The sequence below is a fragment of the Cervus canadensis genome, chromosome 1 (assembly GCF_019320065.1).
Source record: "Cervus canadensis isolate Bull #8, Minnesota chromosome 1, ASM1932006v1, whole genome shotgun sequence".
Taxonomy (NCBI): domain Eukaryota; kingdom Metazoa; phylum Chordata; class Mammalia; order Artiodactyla; family Cervidae; genus Cervus; species Cervus canadensis.
The window spans coordinates 121,087,968-121,105,588 of NC_057386.1; the positions used below are offsets into that span (position 1 = coordinate 121,087,968).

Consider the following 17,621-nt stretch of genomic DNA (forward strand, 5'->3'; position numbering starts at 1 on the left):
CTGCCACTCATCAGGTTGTGAGAATCGAAAGGAACTATCTGTGTGTGGGTTCTTACTACAACTGAAGGTGCTCTGCAAACAGACAATTTGGTAGTTACATATCATTCAGGCTTTATGTTCTTTCTTTTTATCTCTGTTCTGGCTTAAGCTGTTACATCCCTGCAACCCCTTTCCCCTACTAAAGGCAATCACTTCAGCTGAGCAAACGGAGGGAGACACATGGAGCTCTCAGAGGTAAGGGGAAAGCGGCCCTCACCTCTCTTAGGAGGGAGCCACAGTCAGATGGACCTGGGTTCAAACTCTGTGTTTTGTTTTGTTTTTTCCTGTTTGGCTGGTCTGGATTTAATGTTTATGTAAAATAAATGTGCTTTGGGATTTCTGACTCATCAGATAAAATCTAGATATTAAAGCAATTCACCCACTCAAAGAACCAACCATGAAGTCTGAAATACCAGTGTTTTCAGCGCATCAGGACCAGCAATCTCTACCTTCTTATATTCTATGAACTGATACGCTGTACTTTCTCTGGGGTAAGCTCTTCCACTAAGCTGATTTGATTTTGTCTCTGGGAAACCCAAAGCCGTGACTGTATTCCAAGCCAGGATATGATGCTGGAGCACGCTTAGTCGCTCAGTCATGTCCGACTCTTTGCGACCCCATCAACTGTAGTCTGCCAGGCTCCTCTGTCCCTGGGATTTCCCAGGCAAGAACACTGGAGGGGGTTGCCATTTCCTTCTCCACAAACCATTTGTGATATTCAGTTGCTGTGTGATTCTGAGGCCCAGTGTTCTTACCAGAAAATAGAAATTATAATCACGTGGACTTCAGGAGATTGCGGAAATGATTCAGTAAGCCAAGGCTGCACGTCAGTTACCAGAACAGCTCCTGGCCTGGCAAGAATGCAGTATTTGCTGTGACCGTTGCCATGGACCATCACTCATTCAGTCCCTCAGTAACTCCTCCTGATACCCTGGTTCTGAGTCAGGCCCTGGGACAGTTCCGGCACAGTGGCTCTCACAGTGCAGGCCCCAAACCAGGAGCAGCAGCATCCCCTGGGTTCCTGGGTGCTGCTCCAAATTGGCTGAACCAGGGACTCTGGGGGGTAGAGCCTTCTGGGGGATTCTGATGCATATTCAGGTCTGAGAACCATTGTTCTAGTGAGACGAGGTAGAGAAACAAACATTTAAGCAAAAAAAATCATTGTATTTATGATAGGGACCATGAAGAAATGAGTGATTGAGAGGGAGGTGGGACCAGGAGAAGGTGGCATTTGAGCTGAGACCCAAGTGACAAGGAATTAGCCAGAAGCAGACTAGGGTAGTGCATTCCAGGTAGAAAAAATGACCCATGCAAAGGCCCTGAGGCAGGCCTTCCAAGGAAAACAAAGTCAGGGGAACTGGGCGTGGTGGGCTGGTGAAGACACAGAGAGCCTGGGAGAAGGAGCTGTGATCTGATCACCGATGTGACGGTCTGTCTGGGTCTGACCTGGCTCATCCAGTGCGGTGTGCATGGAACCCTCAATCCTCAAATAGCTCAGCCCCCGCAGACCGTTCAGTACGAGTTCAGGGTCAGTTCTGTGCCCAGTTCTGCTCAGCACGTGCTGGGCGCGACCACAGTGCTCATCAGAGGTGACGGCGGGGGACCAGGTTCTCCCTGTTCTCATTGCAGAGGGATGGTGGGGACGCCCACAAGAGCCAGAGCTGGTCACTGCAGGTGAAGCAACAAGTGGGCGATACAGAGGGACCAAAAGGCAGCCTTCAAGAAAGCAGGAGAGGAGGCTGGATCGGGAAGGGCAGGTTAGGCCCCTGATGGGGTGCTGACCTGGGGTTCTGCTTCTCTGGTAGAGCCCTGACTGACACTCCCTCTGCGGCCACCCCGCCAGAACCAGCCACCGAGTCACCATCATAGCACTCTACTGTAATTCTCTGCATAAAACTGATCACCGTTTGTTACTTCTCTTACTTATCATTTCTCTCGATATATTCTAGAGCAGAGCATTCCAACAGAACTTTCTGTGATGATGGAAATGATCTAGAACCCCGGGCTGTTCCAACAGGGGAGCCGCTAGACACAGGTGGCGATGGATCACCTGAAGAGTGACTAGTGCCACGGAAGAAGTGACATTTTAATATTATTTCATTTTAATGAATATAAGCTTAATTTGCCACATGAGTCTAGTGGCTGCCATGATGGATGGCTCAGGTCTAGAACACAACAAGGTCCGAGGAAGCTGGCTGGCCATGCCCGTTACTGAGTCTCTAGTCCCCCACCGTGATGTTCAATCATAATTTATGGGGTGAATGAATGAGCTGTGTCTGCGTAAGGGTGATCACATTAGGTTTCAGTCACCTGCAATCAAGAGTCCTAACATGGGGCCATGCTGTTTCCGGGATTCCTGAGAACCCACAAAACAAGACTCTGGAGAAAAAACAAGGATAGGGGCTGGAACACAGCAAACTCGGGGGGCTGTGGGAGGGGTGGGTCATCCTGCACCACCCAGCCAGCCCCACCAAAGTTAGAAGCAACTGAAGCAATAGGGCAATCAAGACGGCTCCTACTCTTTGTTCCAGGGGAGGGAAGGCTCTAGTGGAAGGCGGGGTCCTGGTGGGCTTCATTCAATCCCCAGACTGCGGAGAAACCAGAGGGCATCTGAGGCTGTCCTAATTTGGGGCCACTTTGCCTCCTGTTTATCTCCTGGCTGCCACTTCTCTGACCCTCCACTAACCCCCAACACTTAGGGGAGGAGAAGCTGGGTGGCGGGCGGAGGGGGGGGTGGTACTCAAGAAAGCAAGCCCCTAGGGCACCTGTCTGCCAGTGGCATCCCTGGGCTCCTCTGACATTTCCTGGCATCTCACTCCGAGCCAACCACCCAATCTGCAGCCGGTGTTTGTTTGAAAACTAGACAAGTGATCCAGGCATCTTCTACTCAAAACCCTGCCATGCCAGCTCCATGCCCTGGTCCACTGTGAGGGCTGGCCTGCCCCCTGTCTGACCCCAGCTCCAACCTCTCTCCCCAGCATTCCCAATGACCAGCCCTACACTGGTCTCTCCACGCCTAGGATGCTCCATGCTCCCTTGTGGAAGCAATGCACTTCCACATGATCCCACCATCCCGGAGTCATCAGGAGACCTCCCCCTCCTCCTCCTCTTGGTCTCAGCTCCACCCTGAAGTTCCAAGAGCGTCCTCAAGCCCCAGAACCCAGCATAGTATCAGATGTGTAGTGAGTGCTTGACACATGTACATGAAGGAGGGGTGAGAAAAAGGGAGAAAAGCAAGGTCTTCCTTCATCTTGAACCTGGGTTTTTCCCTTAGGAAAGTGAAGACACAAGTGACCATGCATCATTAGGCTGAAAATAATCAAAAGGCCAAGAAACAGCAGAGAGAGAAAGAGGAAGCATCAGAAAAGAGAAAGAAAGCCACAGCAACAGCACTCTGATTTCAGAGCCATGCCCCAACCAGGCTGTCCTCCGTTAAGGCAGTTGTGACTCAAGGAAAGGAAAGTTCAGGAAGGGAGCCTGTGGTCTTCGTATCTGAGGTCTCAAGCCTCGGGCTGGAGGGGGCTGGCGGGGCGGGAGATGGGAAGAATGGCAAGAACATACTATTCTAGCAGCTAAATCAGTTTCACCCCAGGACCTCAGGTCTCTAGTGACCACAGCGGTGGGGTGTAGCTTGGACTTCTACTTCTGTTTTTCTAGCCAGGGCAAGGTGGGCCACCACAAGAGAACAATCAAGCCAGCGAAAAGTGGGAAATAGGTTCTCAGGAAGCATCAAGTTTGAGGAAGACAGTGGCTCAAGGGAAGGGAAATCAAAGAGAAACAAAGAGTTAGAGAATGGAGCTAGAAAACTGAAGCCCAGGGTCCCTCTGGAGGGAAAAAAGAGAGAGAAAATGGAAAGAAGGTGGAGGAAAGAGAGCTGGGGGCAGAGAAAGGCTAGAGGCTCTAATGACAGTAATGGTGGTCATGATGCTGGTGATGATGGTGATCATGGGAACTGAAGCAGAAACGGTGGTGATGGTGGTCGTAGGGTGGTGATAATTACTACTATAAGAACAGTAAAAGTGACAATGTACTTAACCAAGACCAGGAACTGTACTTTGCCTGATCATTTCCTGTAATCCACCCGAACAATCAGTGGGGTGGAAATAATCATCATCTCCACCCTTGTTTTAGTCACTAAGTCGTGTCTGACTCTTTTGAGACCACATGGACTGTAGTCTGCAGTCTCCTCCATCTATGGGATTTTCCAGGCAAGAATACTAGAGCGGGTTGCTATGCCCTCCTCTAGGGGGATTTTCTCAACCAAGGGATCAAACTCGTGTCTCTTGCTGCCTGCATCATCTCCTGTAATCCACCGAAAGTCAGTGGGGTGGAAATGATCGTCATCGCCACTCTACTTAGGAAACTAAGCTTGGAATCAGGAGGCACCGAACTCAAAGCCACCCAGCTGACAGGTGTGTCTGATGCCAGATTCCATACTCCAAGCAGACGCCTGAGGACTGAGGAGACACTGGAAAGGAAAACAGTGAAGGGAGCGGAGGCCTGCCTGATCACTCTTTTTAATATGACAGAATATGACAGCTGTCCCCTGTTCCCAGAGGACACTACTGATCCCCCTTCACCAGCTCAACTTTTCATTTTCTCCACAGCTCTTAGTCTAACACACTTTATAATGTACATGCTTATTATGATATAATTTATTGCCTGTCTCCCACCACTAGAATGTAAACTCCACGAAGACACATATCTAAGCATGTGTTTTCAGAGAGTGCCTGGCATACCTGAGGCATTGATAAATTCTGTTAAATGAGCGAATGAATGCTTTCTGGTTTCAGGTCACAGCTGATATGATAAAGAAAGGTTAAGACACCCTGGCTTCGGGGATCTTGGAGCTTGTTGGAGGGAGGATTGAGTATTCCTTGGTGTCAGGTGAAAGCTGATCTGACACACTGTGAGAAAAGACGAAAGGGTTAAGCTTTCCTATCTTTTGGGTTCCTTGCTGCTGCTTCTGCTAACCTGCCTCAGTCGGGTTCCTTGGGAACCCGGAAATAGGGAGAGCCCCAGAACCCAAGGAGAAAACTAAGATTAGAGTTCGGTTCAGTTCAGTTCAGTCACTCAGTCATGTCCGACTCCTTGTGACCCCATGAACCGCAGCACGCCAGGCCTCCCTGTACATCACCAACTCCCAGAGTCCACCTAAACCCATGTCCATTGAGCCGGTGATGCCATGCAACCATCTCATCCTCTGTCGTCCCCTTCTCCTCATGCCCCCAATCCCTCCCAGCATCAGGGACTTTTCCAATGAGTCAACTCTTCGCATCAGGTGGCCAAAGTTTTGGAGTTTCAGCTTCAACATCAGTCCTTCCAATGAACACCCGGGACTGATCTGCTTTAGGATGGACTGGTTGGATCTCCTTGCAGTCCAAGGGACTCTCATGAGTCTTCTCCAACACCACAGTTCAAAAGCATCAATTCTTCAGTGCTCAGCTTTCCAACTCTCATATCCAAACATGATCACTGGAAAAACCATAGCCTTGACTAGATGGACCTTTGTTGACAAAGTAATGTCTCTGCTTTTTAATATGCTGTCTAGGTTGGTCATAACTTTCCTTCCAAGGAACCCTAAAATCAAGCTGCCCCTATGCTCTGAGACAGAGGCAGAAATTACACACATTCCTGGCCAGACAGAAAGCTCCCTTGTCTCCACAAGCTTGGTTTCCAGATGGGTTTCTCAACACAACTTTTAGTCCTTCAGTCACTCAACAAACACACATCGAGTCCCCACTACACACCAGAATTTTAAATATCTGATTTCACTGACTGTTAGAGGCTCCAGCTTTCTAGCTGAGAGGTGGGGATACCAAAGATGAATATGGTATGACCCTCGAGAAATAAGAATCTGGTGGGAAAGACTCACGTGTTGTTTTGTGTGTGTGTGTGTTTTCCCTCTAGTTTGGGATACATTTTTGGTTAAGGTGAAAGGTGGGGGAAATGGCAGGAACCATCCAGCTCCCCAGAGTCTGAAGCCTCAAGGAACCAATGGTAATTTCTGAGAGAAGAGAATGTAAAGCAAGGATTGTTGAAGGGTGGCTCACTGCTTCCCCCTAGTGGAGATGAGTAGGAAGCACATCAGGCAGGCCGCCTTCCCAAACTTCCTTCACCACAGGCAGGTAACCCGGGCCGGCTGCCAGCAACAGAGGGGAGAAGGGCACCCGGCCAACCGCATCTACTTCAGAGAGGTAACGTGAGTCAAGGTGAGTCAAGATGAGGGTGTGAGTCAAGGACACTGGAAGTCACTGTTAGACATGGTCAGTCGGTGGTAGAATCATTCATTCATCCATTCATTCAATAAGGTGCGGAAGCTTCGAGGCAGGAGCTGGCAGGAGGGTAAGCAGGAATTCATCAGGAGGACAAAGGGGAATGGAATTCTAGCCAGAGGGGTGGGTGTCGAGATGGGAAATCCATGTCTGATCTAGGAAACCCTAAATAACTAATAGATTAATTGGGTATTTAGGACTTGTGGGGGGAAATGTGAACAGTGGGCTTCCAGAAGAGAGCTGGAGTCTGAGGAGCTTGGCATCCATAAGAGAGTCTGCACGTGCAGGCACTGGGGAGTTTTCCTGGGCTACATAAGGGTGGAAGGTGTATTGAGATATTTACCGAGTCCCTCCTACGGGCTAGCTTTATAGCTAGGAATAAAATGGTGAACAAAAACAGGTACAATCCCTGTTCTCTCGCAGCTTTAAGTCTACTAAGGAAGAGAGGCATCGATTTAGAAAAAAAACACTCTTTAAAAAAGTTTAAAATGTGAAAGGTGGCACCATGACATCGACGAAGGGCATAAGTAGAGTCTGATACTGATATCAAGGAGACTCAGAGACTTCCTCAGCACTCTGGGGGTTAAGACCCTGCCTTCCAATGCAGCAGGCATGGGCTCCATCCTTGGTGGGGTAACTAAGATCCCACACGTCACAAGGTGCCGCAGAACAGAGAGAGAGACTCAGAGCTGAGTGGACAGTTCTTTACTGCACTGAGGTTCTCCCCAGGCTGACCTTGGTGCTGGAGGAATCTGGGCATGAGCGCAGCCCTTAGAGGTCCCAGTGGCTCAGAGGGTGCCATCAGAGGTAGGGTGTCATTGAAGGAATCTTAACTGCCTGGGAAGGGTTGGTGGAGGCAGGAGGATCAATAAGATCAATATTTTCTCGAACTGTGGCTTAAAGTCCAAAGTGGGGTGTGAGATCAAAGTGGTGGGTCATCACCAGCATTCAGTAAATGATATGGAATACACCAGAAAAGAGTGTGTAAAATACCATGCACAGTAAGAATGAGTACTGTTTCATGAAACTTTTACTTGTGTACGTGAATGTGTACATCTGTGTTTGTGTATTTGCATGTGTGTAAAGGGTTGCAACATAAGTCATATTTGTTCCTGTGCATCTTAATCAAAAAATTTTGGAAAACACCAGATTAGAGGCCTTCTCAAGTCTCAGCCAGCCCAGGATGTTACAGAGGATGATGGCCCAGCCCATGGCGAAGTGACAGAAACCCCTCTCTCAGGAGGAACTGGGGTCAGCTTATTTTTAAGAACTTTTTCAAACTCAGCAGCACAGTTCTGAAGAGAAGATAGTAATTCTGAAAAACAATTAAGAACCTAACCTCAAATGCTCACTCTCATATACTGTATGGGGGTAGGGGTGGGAGAGAGGCAAAAATTGGCACAAATTTTGGGAAGGTCATGTGGCAAGGTTCACCAGAAGTCTTAAAATATGTACATAATTTGCTGGAATCCCACTCCTATGAATTCACATTACAGGGATCACCAAGGATGTACCTAAAGTTAACACTCAAAACTGTTCACTGCAGCAATGCTTATCACAGGAGAAAAAACAGACACAATGTACATTTCTAGAACTAGGAGATGGGTGGAATAAACGGTGGCAGAATTCAGGCATTAAAAATGAGCAGCAAATGCATTTATTGACAGAGGACGATGTTTGTGATATAATACTGTAATTCAGTGCAATTTTTTAAGGGTGAGAAAACTGCCAGCTGCTTCTCACAGTACAGGGAGAGAAGTCACCTTGAAGCAGGTTTTGTCTGCGCTGAGTGCCTTTCTTAACTATGCAAATATTAGGTGAGTCAACAGCATTGTACTAAAGTGAAGAATAACATGACCTTTATAGCTAGTCAACCGGGGGTAATTCTGCACCCTCCCTGGAACAGTTAGAAACATCTAGAGACGTTTCTGTTTGTTGTGACAGGGGGTGTTACTGGTGTCTAGTGGACAGAGGCCAGGAATGCCACCAAATATCCTTCAAGGCAAAACAGCCCCCAACTCAGGGCTGCCTGATAATGACTGTAGCCATCATTAGAATCCACTAGCAAGAAAAAACACAAAAAGGCATCTGTGGGGGAGCTGGCCCAATGACCTGTTTCAAATATGTTCTACTCTGCCCACTTCCGTATACCGAGCCCTGCTGGCACATATAGTCATTCCATAAATACTCATTAAATGTTGCATGTTGAATCCATGGAGAGCACCTATAAACATCCACCTGACTGTGCCAGACCAGTGCTCATCAGTGACTCCTTGTGGCAGGAACTGGAACAACAGCGCAGGTGGACCAAGAATGCTTTTCTTTGGCTGATGTTTGCAGAGTTGATCTCTTAGGACTGAAAAGGCCCTGGAAATTGTGGGAAAATCACGAGACTAGAGCAAAGCAGGAAGTCCCAATCAGGACGATTTTTGGTGTCTTGCTAATCAGGGCAAACAGAGATTTGAGCAATTAATGAGAAATAGCAAAGGAAGATGACAATATATTTGGACCTCACACTGATAAAACAAGTGAGTTTATTTTGCTGGCTGAAAAAAGTAGGTTTCAAAATCATATGTATGGCTAGCCCTAATTTTATGGTTTTATCATTGACCATATAAAGACACTACATACATACCCATTTGTCAGGAAGAATTACACCAAAAACTATACCAAAACGATAACAGTAGAGGGTGGGGACTTGGGGCTGTTATTTTATTTTTATCTATTTTTTTCAACTTATTTTACAATGAATTTATATTATTTATGTAAGAAAATAAGTTAGATGCTGAGCCCAAATACAAAGGCACATCACAATGTCTAAGGTAAAAAAAACCCTAGCCTTTCACACACGTCCAATATTTCCATATCTGGACCGTAATTATCCAGAACCAAATGCCGTACAACCTCAGAAGGGTGGGCAAGAACAGCTGCCCTGACCACGTCTGGCTCCGAACCCCAGGCCCCTTTCCTCTACTCATGAGCGGCACACACCATCCAGAACCGACTCCACCTAACCTGGCCTGCAGGAACCTGCGGGAATGGCTGTGCACGTTGGGGACGAGCGTCCATCCCCATGGGTCTGCTCACCTGACATGTGGACGTTCCGGAGGCAGGAGAGGGAGGCATTGAGGCGGGCACACTCCTCCCGGTTGGCCCCATATTTCTCCACGGTCTCACACACCTGCTCATCTGTCATCTCCAAGAGGTCCTCCAGACTCAGCTGGCCGGGGGTGATCTCCTAGCGGAGGGAAGAGAGAGGAGGGTAACCAGACCAGAAGCGCCCTGAGGCCTCCATGCCGCCCTCTAGTGGTACCTAGCGGAACGCCAGGCTCTGGGTGGACATCTGCTTGAAATTGCTGTCTTGGAGTCAGACAGGCCCGAATCTGAATCTCAGCTTTGCCACCTCGGTAGCTAGATAACCCTGGGCAAACCACTTAACCTCTCTGAGCCTCACTTTGCTCACCTGTAAAATGGGAATCTTAAGCTCATGAGCTTTGTAAGGTAGCACATATGCTCATATGCTATGTATCCACACAGTTAGAGAGCTCTGTAAACGGTGGCCGTTAATTACTTGTCTGTCTCCCCCTCCAGCTCCTGAACTCCTTATGGACAAGGCTCCAGTTTACTCATCTTGGAGGGTCCTCCATGCCTCCTGCCCAGCTTGGACTGCACTGACTTGCTGCAGATCCAGGGTAACCTCAGAGCAGAGCAAACCGGACAGCCCCAGTCTCCTGATGGCTGGTCTCCATTCCCTGCTTCTGTTTTTCCAAGCCACACACATTCTAGGGTTCAGACTGGGGGTTCAGGAGCCCTAAGGGGGAATGGGGGCTGGAACCCTGTGGGTGGTTCAGTGCTGTCAATGAAACAGGGTTTGTGTCTGAGCCCGACTAGAGGCATGATTTTGCAACCTAAGACAAAGCGGAGCACTGCATGGAGTGGGGGAAAGGACACCTCTGAAGACATGGGCTGGGAAAAGAAAAGGAAGATTCCCGGGTATAAATGTGTGCGTCAGCTTCCCTTCACCACTGGCAGCGACCACTCCCCTCCCCCAAACCGTGTGTCTCCATACACTACAGTATGGACACACCTCGAAGTTTGCCAATTTCTGTTTATGTATTCACAAAAACTAGACTTCACATTATAGCACTCAATGATAACTGATGTTTCTACATGTATTATTTTTATTTTGAAAAAAAGTTTTAGATATCAAAGGATGGGAATTCTGAGGCAATACTGTGGAGTACTCTGTCCTCTTGTGGCCATATCTATGTATTACAACTGAAAATGAAAACAGCATCGGCACAAAAAAATTCTATTAAAAAAAAAAAGCTGCCAGGCAAAAGCAGATACCCAGTCAATGCCTTTCCAACTCACTAGGTCAGGGGTGGAGAGAACAGTAATGAGTCACATAGAGGCTATCTCAAATAGGGACTGTTACAGGGATAGCGCCACTTTAAGAAAGGTGATGGACCAGGATCTGGAAGTATTGCTATAACGCGAGATACATTTAGAAAGGATGATTCACAACATAAAAGAATTCTCCTCTTTGCTGCAAGAGTCACTTGCGTGTTTTAGTCCTATTAAGTATCCTCCAAAACACTCAATTTACACTAAAGTTTATAGCTCATACCCACACATCACAAAAGGAAGAATGACAGGAAAAAAATGCAGAAGGCTTTAACATGCTTGAGCCAAAAGAGGAGAACCATTTCTGTTGGATATAATAATAATAAATGAGATAGATGTAACACCACTTTAAGTGCTTTCGTGGATTTTCTTTCAAGGTCACAAAGACCACGTGAAGCAGGTACTTTTACCATCATCACCAGTCTGTACATAGGAGACTAGAACTCAGAAAAGTTAGACGGCAACCCAGGGTCACACAGTGAGTAAGTTTGAACCCAGGCGGTCTCTCTTGGGAGCTTTCTCTAAAGTGCCTGTTCCTCCGCAGGAGGTGGCCCTCTTGTGGACATATGTGGGAGTTGCAGAGAGAGCTGGAAACCCAGCTCCGGCCACACCGCCTGGTGGATGGCCTTGGACTTCATTTATTCCAACAGACTAAAGTAAGAGCCAAGGCTTTCCTTGTAGCTCAGTCGGTAAAGAATCTGCCTGCAGTGCAGGAGACCCGGGTTTGGTCCCTGGGTTTGGAAGATCCCCTGGAGAAGGAAACGGCAACCCACTCCAGTATCCTTGCCTGGAAAATCTTATGGAGAGAAGAGCCTGGTGGGCTGCAGTCCATGGGGTCTCAAAGAGTTGGGCACGACTGAGCGACTAATACTTAAAGTGAGAGCCAGAGCTCAAGCACCTGCAGCCCAGGTAAATGTAAATTAGCTAAGCTGCAAACTCACCTGAGGTTTTCTAAGGGGCAGCAGAATTCGGTTCACCGACACCAGACAAATTCAGTTCTGTGTGTCAGCAATTCCGATTTTTCGAGAGAAGTCGAAGACCTGGGTTTTTAATGCAAACTCTTTCAAGTTTTACACATGTGCTCAAAAATAATTTTTCAGACAAACAAACAAACAAAATCTGTGCATCAGATTCAAGATACGACAGAGGGCCACTAGTTTTCAACCCCTTAAGATACTAGTCTTCGTCTAATTCGCCTCACTTAATAAATAAATGGTCCCAAAAGCCTCTGAAAAGTGTATATGGGGTCAAGCAAATAAAATGTACTGCTTGAACATTTATGAGACCTTTCATTTGAAGGATATTCACAAGAAACCACCATCCTGGGAATGACACTAACACATCTGTATGCGCGTGCGCAAGATAGAGCCGGGGGGATGGAGGGGATGGGGAAACGTGGCGGGGTCCTGCGTCCCCAGTTCAGGACTGTTATATGTGGTGGGTTCAAGCAAGATCACATTAAGGACACGTTCTAAAAAAGACAAAAGGCAGAAGAGGATCTTTCAGGCCTCTCTGAGAAGGAAGCAGGGAGTGCCTTGAGAAACGGCACTTGGCCTTGCAGGCAAGGGGCACACCCAGCACCGCCTCTGCCCAGCTCAGGAAGGCCCCCGCATCAGGAAAACGAGGAGAAAGCATCGTGCTTCCCCCCGCGCCCCCACCCTCTGGGGTCTGTCAGAACTGGCTTTTCCTGCCAGCCCCTCCCACTCACTAGCAGGGCAAGTCCCTCCATCTCCCAGCCTCAGTTCCTTGCTCTGTACAATGGGGTAATGGTCATACCAACCTCAGAGGTCATCGTGAGGGTCTGAACACTCTCCAGAGCTGAGATTCTGCGTTGTAAAGCCCTCAATACTATGCCTGGCCCTGAAGATTCAATGAACGTGGGAAGGTTCCACGCAGTCACTGATAACAGTGGGGACCCAAGATCCCAGAGGGTAAGGAAATCTCACCACCCTTGAAACCTTAAGGATGTGGTCCCCCCTGGAGGGTGGACACAAGACAACAGGTGTTTTGGTTTTGTCACTGGAAAACCCATTACTTCCGAAATTTGCAACAACAGCAATGACAATAATAATAGTAAGTTGACATTTCCTGGGTACAGTTAGGTCTCAGACTATGGGCTGAACATTTTACACAGATTGTCTCATTTTATCACACCAGCTACTTAAGAAGAGGAGACAATCATTACCGCATTTAACAGAAGAGAAAACTAATGTCCTAAGACCGTGCTGCCTGGTACAGTGGCCACTGGCCTCATTAATGAACATTACATACAATTAAAAATTCAGTTCCTCAGTCACATGCACTAACCACAGTTCCAGTGCTCAGCAGCTAACATGTGGCTGGTGGTCACTGCATCAGGCAGGACAGATATGAAATATTTCCATCATAGTGGAACATTCTGCTGGACAGCACTGATCTAAGAGGTAAAAGGATTTGACCCAAGTCACCGAGCGAGTCCTTAAGTGGCAGAGCTGAAAGAGGGTCTACCTGACTCTAGAACCACACTCTTTCTTTTTTTTTTTTTTTTTGGCTATACTATGTGGCACGTGGGCTCTTAGTTTCCTGACCAGGGATCGAACCTGTGCCCTCTGCTGTGGAAGCACGGATCCCTAACCGCTAAACCACCAGGGAAGTCCCTAGGAACAACCTCTTACTGACTTCATTCAAGCAGTATCAGAGATGCTCTGTATTTTCATCCCACACATATTCAAGTCCTACTATGTGCCAGACACAGCCAAAACCCCACTGCCTGAGGGGGCTGGCTGCCAGCCGGTAAGGGGCATGGGGCAGGGGTCGCCTCCGGTCACCTCAAGGACTTCCTTCCGCACGTCGACAATCCGGAACCAGTGCCGGAGCTGAGGGAAGCCGTCCAGCTCAGCGTTGCGTTCCTGCAGGGCGACCTTCTTTTTGCAGGACAGCTGCCGGCTGAAGTACTTCACCAGCTTGCTCTGCAGAGAGACACAGAGGACAGAGGACACATCTCAGAGGTATTGCCACAGGAGGACAGGCAAGTAGCTCCCCAGCGTTCCCTCCAACCCCATCTCCATCCAACTCTGTTTTAAAGACCCATTCCACTGCAGTGAGACCCAGTTTCCACTCATGACCCAACTGCATTGTTGAAGATGGACACACAGGCGGGTCCCAATATTCTGCCAGGGAGCAATGCAGGTATAGTTCCCGTGCAGTGGGGATGTGGGACCTGGGCTGTCTCCATCCACATCTCCACTGCACAGATCCTTTGACCTTCACAGCTGCACTTCTAGGAACTCCTCTCTCAGAGCCCCCATCCTATGGCAAATGACTGGAGAAGGATACTTCTTACACGTCTGTTTGCAATGGCAAAAGATTGCAAACACGCCAAGGGGCCATATGTAGGAGACTCTTCATAAATGAGGATACAGGCCCACAAGGAGCTCTGTGCAGCTGCAGAATAAAGCAAGGAAGCATGCTATTGTACTGAGACAAGATGCGCTGATAAATTAAAAAAATACTCTCTCATTCGTGTGGGAAATTTTACATTTGTAGATCTTGTAAATGCAGACACTCTCTGGAAGGATCTCTAATCTTCTAGGGAAGAGAAGAGGGTGGGTGGGTAGCAGACGTGAGAGGAACCTTTGTTTAACTCGTTTTGTATTATTTCAATCTTAAGTCACATGCAGATATTCACAAATTAACAAATACTTTTAAAATGAGATGGACCCGGTACTTCCCCTGTGGTTCAGTGGTTAAGACTCCATGATTCCACTGCAGAGGGACCCGGGTTCCATCGCTGGCTGGGGAACTAAGATCCTGCATGCCCCTCGGTGCAGCCAAAAAAATAAATTTTTAAAATAAAATAAAATGAGATGGACCTGAACTCATGCTTCTAGAGGGATGCCATGGCATGAAAAAGGCAAGTTTTTTACTGCCTATTTAGTAAAAGCTAACAACATTAACAAAAGAAAGGCAATAGGCATGTCTGAGCAGAGAATAACATGTGCAAGACACACACCCCAGCCTGCTAAGTTGAGATGGGGAGGCCCTATAGATGGGATGACAAAAAATGGTTTTGCATTTCTCTATACATTTTTGCTTTGTTTCAATAGTTACCCAAAGCACATTATCATCTTTGTGGTGTAAAATTTATTTAATAAAGATAATTCAATGAAACAAAAGTAAAAATCTTTAGGTATATAAATGCCTTTGACATTTCAAAGCACCTGTCAACCAATATTTATCAAGAAGACAGACCTGGAATTCTGTTGTTCTTGTTTAGTTGCTAAGTCGTGTCCGACTCTTTGTGACCCTATGGACTATAGCCCACCAAGCTCCGCTGTCCTTAGAATTCCCCAGGCAAGAATACTGGAGTAGGTTGCCATTTCCTTCTCCAGGGGATCTTCTGGACCCAGAGATCGAACCCAAATCTCCTACGTTGGCAGGTGGATTCTTTACCACTGAGCCACCAGAGAAGCCCCCTGGAATTCTAGGATCACATAATTTGGAGAAAGGAATGACAGGAGTGGGCATGTGTTTCTGTTCAGCTGGTCAGCGCTGCCCCTCTTTTGGTAAAGATAGTTTGAGTCTCTTTTGGGGGGAACCTTCCTTCTTTGGCTCCCAGTTTACATGGTTGAGATGAGGCTGGCCTCACACACCCACCACACCTGGGCTGCAGGGCGGGCTGGTGACCCAGGCCTGGTCACAGCAGTGGGATCAGGGATAACAAGTGAGCTGGGCTGGGCCACGGGAAAACCTCCCCAGGCTCCCTTCGCAAGCACTCAGAAGACAGCCCTCACTCCCCTCTAGAACTGTCAGGAGGGTGCCAGAGACTCCAGGAGCTGCTGGGGCATTCCTGCCGCCTGACACTGAAGCCCATTGGAAGAAATAAGAATAGTGGTTCTTAAGCTAACATTAATTTTATTCACCTTATTAACAAAGAGAAAGGTGCCATTCTTGAAAAACCCACATTCCATTGTAATAACAGGGACTATAATCACACTAATAAGCCAATGTACCTAGAATAGCTGTCATTTGGAATCTCAGTTTCAAGTGTTAAAATAGAAAATGTCCAAAAGAATGTCTTTCTTCTCTAACTGATTTCTGAATGAATAGGGTCTGACCTACTGAGAACTCAGAGCCAGGCTCTCAGCTGAGACATCTATAGAACTCTCCTGTCTGTCTTTTGTCTTATTCTATGACTGGTTTAACAGTTATCTTTACATGGTACGGAAAACCAGACAGAAGAAGAAAAAAAAGTATACTCTGACAGATTCCCATTGTTCCTGAAGTACTTCCATACTTTCTGGCACAACAAAGTTTTCCAGGTTCATCTTTTCCTGCCCCAACCCTGGAATCAGTCATTTCTCCAAGGAGTCTTGGTTCCTCATGGTATTCAGAAACCAATATTTGGGTACTTGGTGAGATCATTGACATTTCCAGTCCCCTCCATACACAGCCTAGGCACCACACTGCTGCTGCTGCTGCTGCTAAGTCGCTTCAGTCGTGTCCGACTCTGTGTGACCCCATAGACGGCAGCCCACCAGGTTCTGCCGTCCCTGGGATTCTCCAGGCAAGAACACTGGAGTGGGTTGCCATTTCCTTCTCCAATGCATGAAAGTGAAAAGTGAAAGTGAAGTCACTCAGTCGTGTCCAACTCTTCAGGACCCCATGGAGTGCAGCCCACCAGGCTCCTCTGCCCATGGGATCTTCCAGGCAAGAGGACTGGAGTGGGTGCCGTTGCCTTCTCCGGGCACCAGCGGTATGTGCAATGCATGTATGAATCTGTAGACACATAAACATCGTAAATCTGCACTTGTATTGATTTTGCTATCTCTATGTATAGCTAACTGACACCTCTAATCCCAGTCCAACACCACAGGGTTTCTTCTAGCATTTCCCCTCCCCACATTTGTATCACTCTTCTCAGACAGTGAGGAAAAACAATCCCCAATATATTTATTGGCTCCATCTGCTGAATTTAGTTAATTCCCCAACTCCACCAGGCTACTGCCCTGCGTGGGTGATGCCCTAGGGAACCCTGGCCCCTGCGGGGCTGCCTTCGCACCCTAGTTCTGCTGCCTGTATTGTGGTTGTTTTTTCTTTTTTTTAATTGAAGCATACTTGATTTTCCATGTTGTGTTAATTTCTCCTATACAGCAAAGTAATTCACTTAGACGTATATTCATGTAGCTTCCCTGATGGTTCAGAGCTAAAGAACCTGCCTGCCAATGCAGAAGACATGGGTTTGATCCCTGGGTCAGGGAAGATCCCCTGGAGAAGGAAATAGCAACCCACTCCAGTATTCTTGCCTGGAGAATCCCATGGACAGAGGAGCCTGGTGGGCTGCAGTCCATGGGGTCACAAAGAGTTGGACACGACTTAGCGAATGAGCATTCATGCACCCATGCTACACACACACACACACACACACACACGTATATATTCTTTTTATATTCTTTTCCATTATGGTTTATTACAGGATACTGAATATATTGGTATTTCCCTGTGTCATACTATAGGACACTGTTGTTTATCCATTTCTATGTATAATAGTTTGCATCTGCTGGCCCCAAACTCCCAGTTCATCCCTCCTTTCCCCACCCTACCCTCTTTGGCAACCACAGTCTGTTCTCTATGTCTGTTTCTGGTTTGTAGATAAGTTCATTTGTGTCATATTTTAGATTCCATATATAAGTGATATGATATGGTATTTGTCTTCCTCTTTCTCACTTACTTTGCTTGGTATGATAATCTCTAGGTCTATCCATGTTGTTGCAAATGACATGATTGCATTCTTTTTTATAGCCAGCAATATCCCATTGTATACATCTTCTTTATCCATTCATCTGTCGATGGACATTAAGGTTGCTGCCATATTTTGGCCATTGTACATAGTGCAGTTATGAACATAGGGGTGTGTGTATC

The 17,621-nt window shown here is 47.3% G+C and overlaps 1 protein-coding gene across 2 annotated transcripts in view; it reads right to left on the reverse strand.

Annotated features, from left to right (window-relative positions):
• KSR2 (kinase suppressor of ras 2) overlaps positions 1 to 17,621 on the reverse strand; it is a 424,918-nt gene that overhangs the window by 329,413 nt on the left and 77,884 nt on the right. For both annotated transcript variants that reach the window (XM_043440060.1, XM_043440071.1), the window contains exons 2-3: positions 13,529 to 13,669; positions 9,402 to 9,552 (exon numbers count right to left, since the gene is read on the reverse strand). In XM_043440060.1, the coding sequence (XP_043295995.1) occupies positions 9,402 to 9,552; positions 13,529 to 13,669 (292 nt within the window). The remainder of the gene's footprint in view (positions 1 to 9,401; positions 9,553 to 13,528; positions 13,670 to 17,621) is intronic.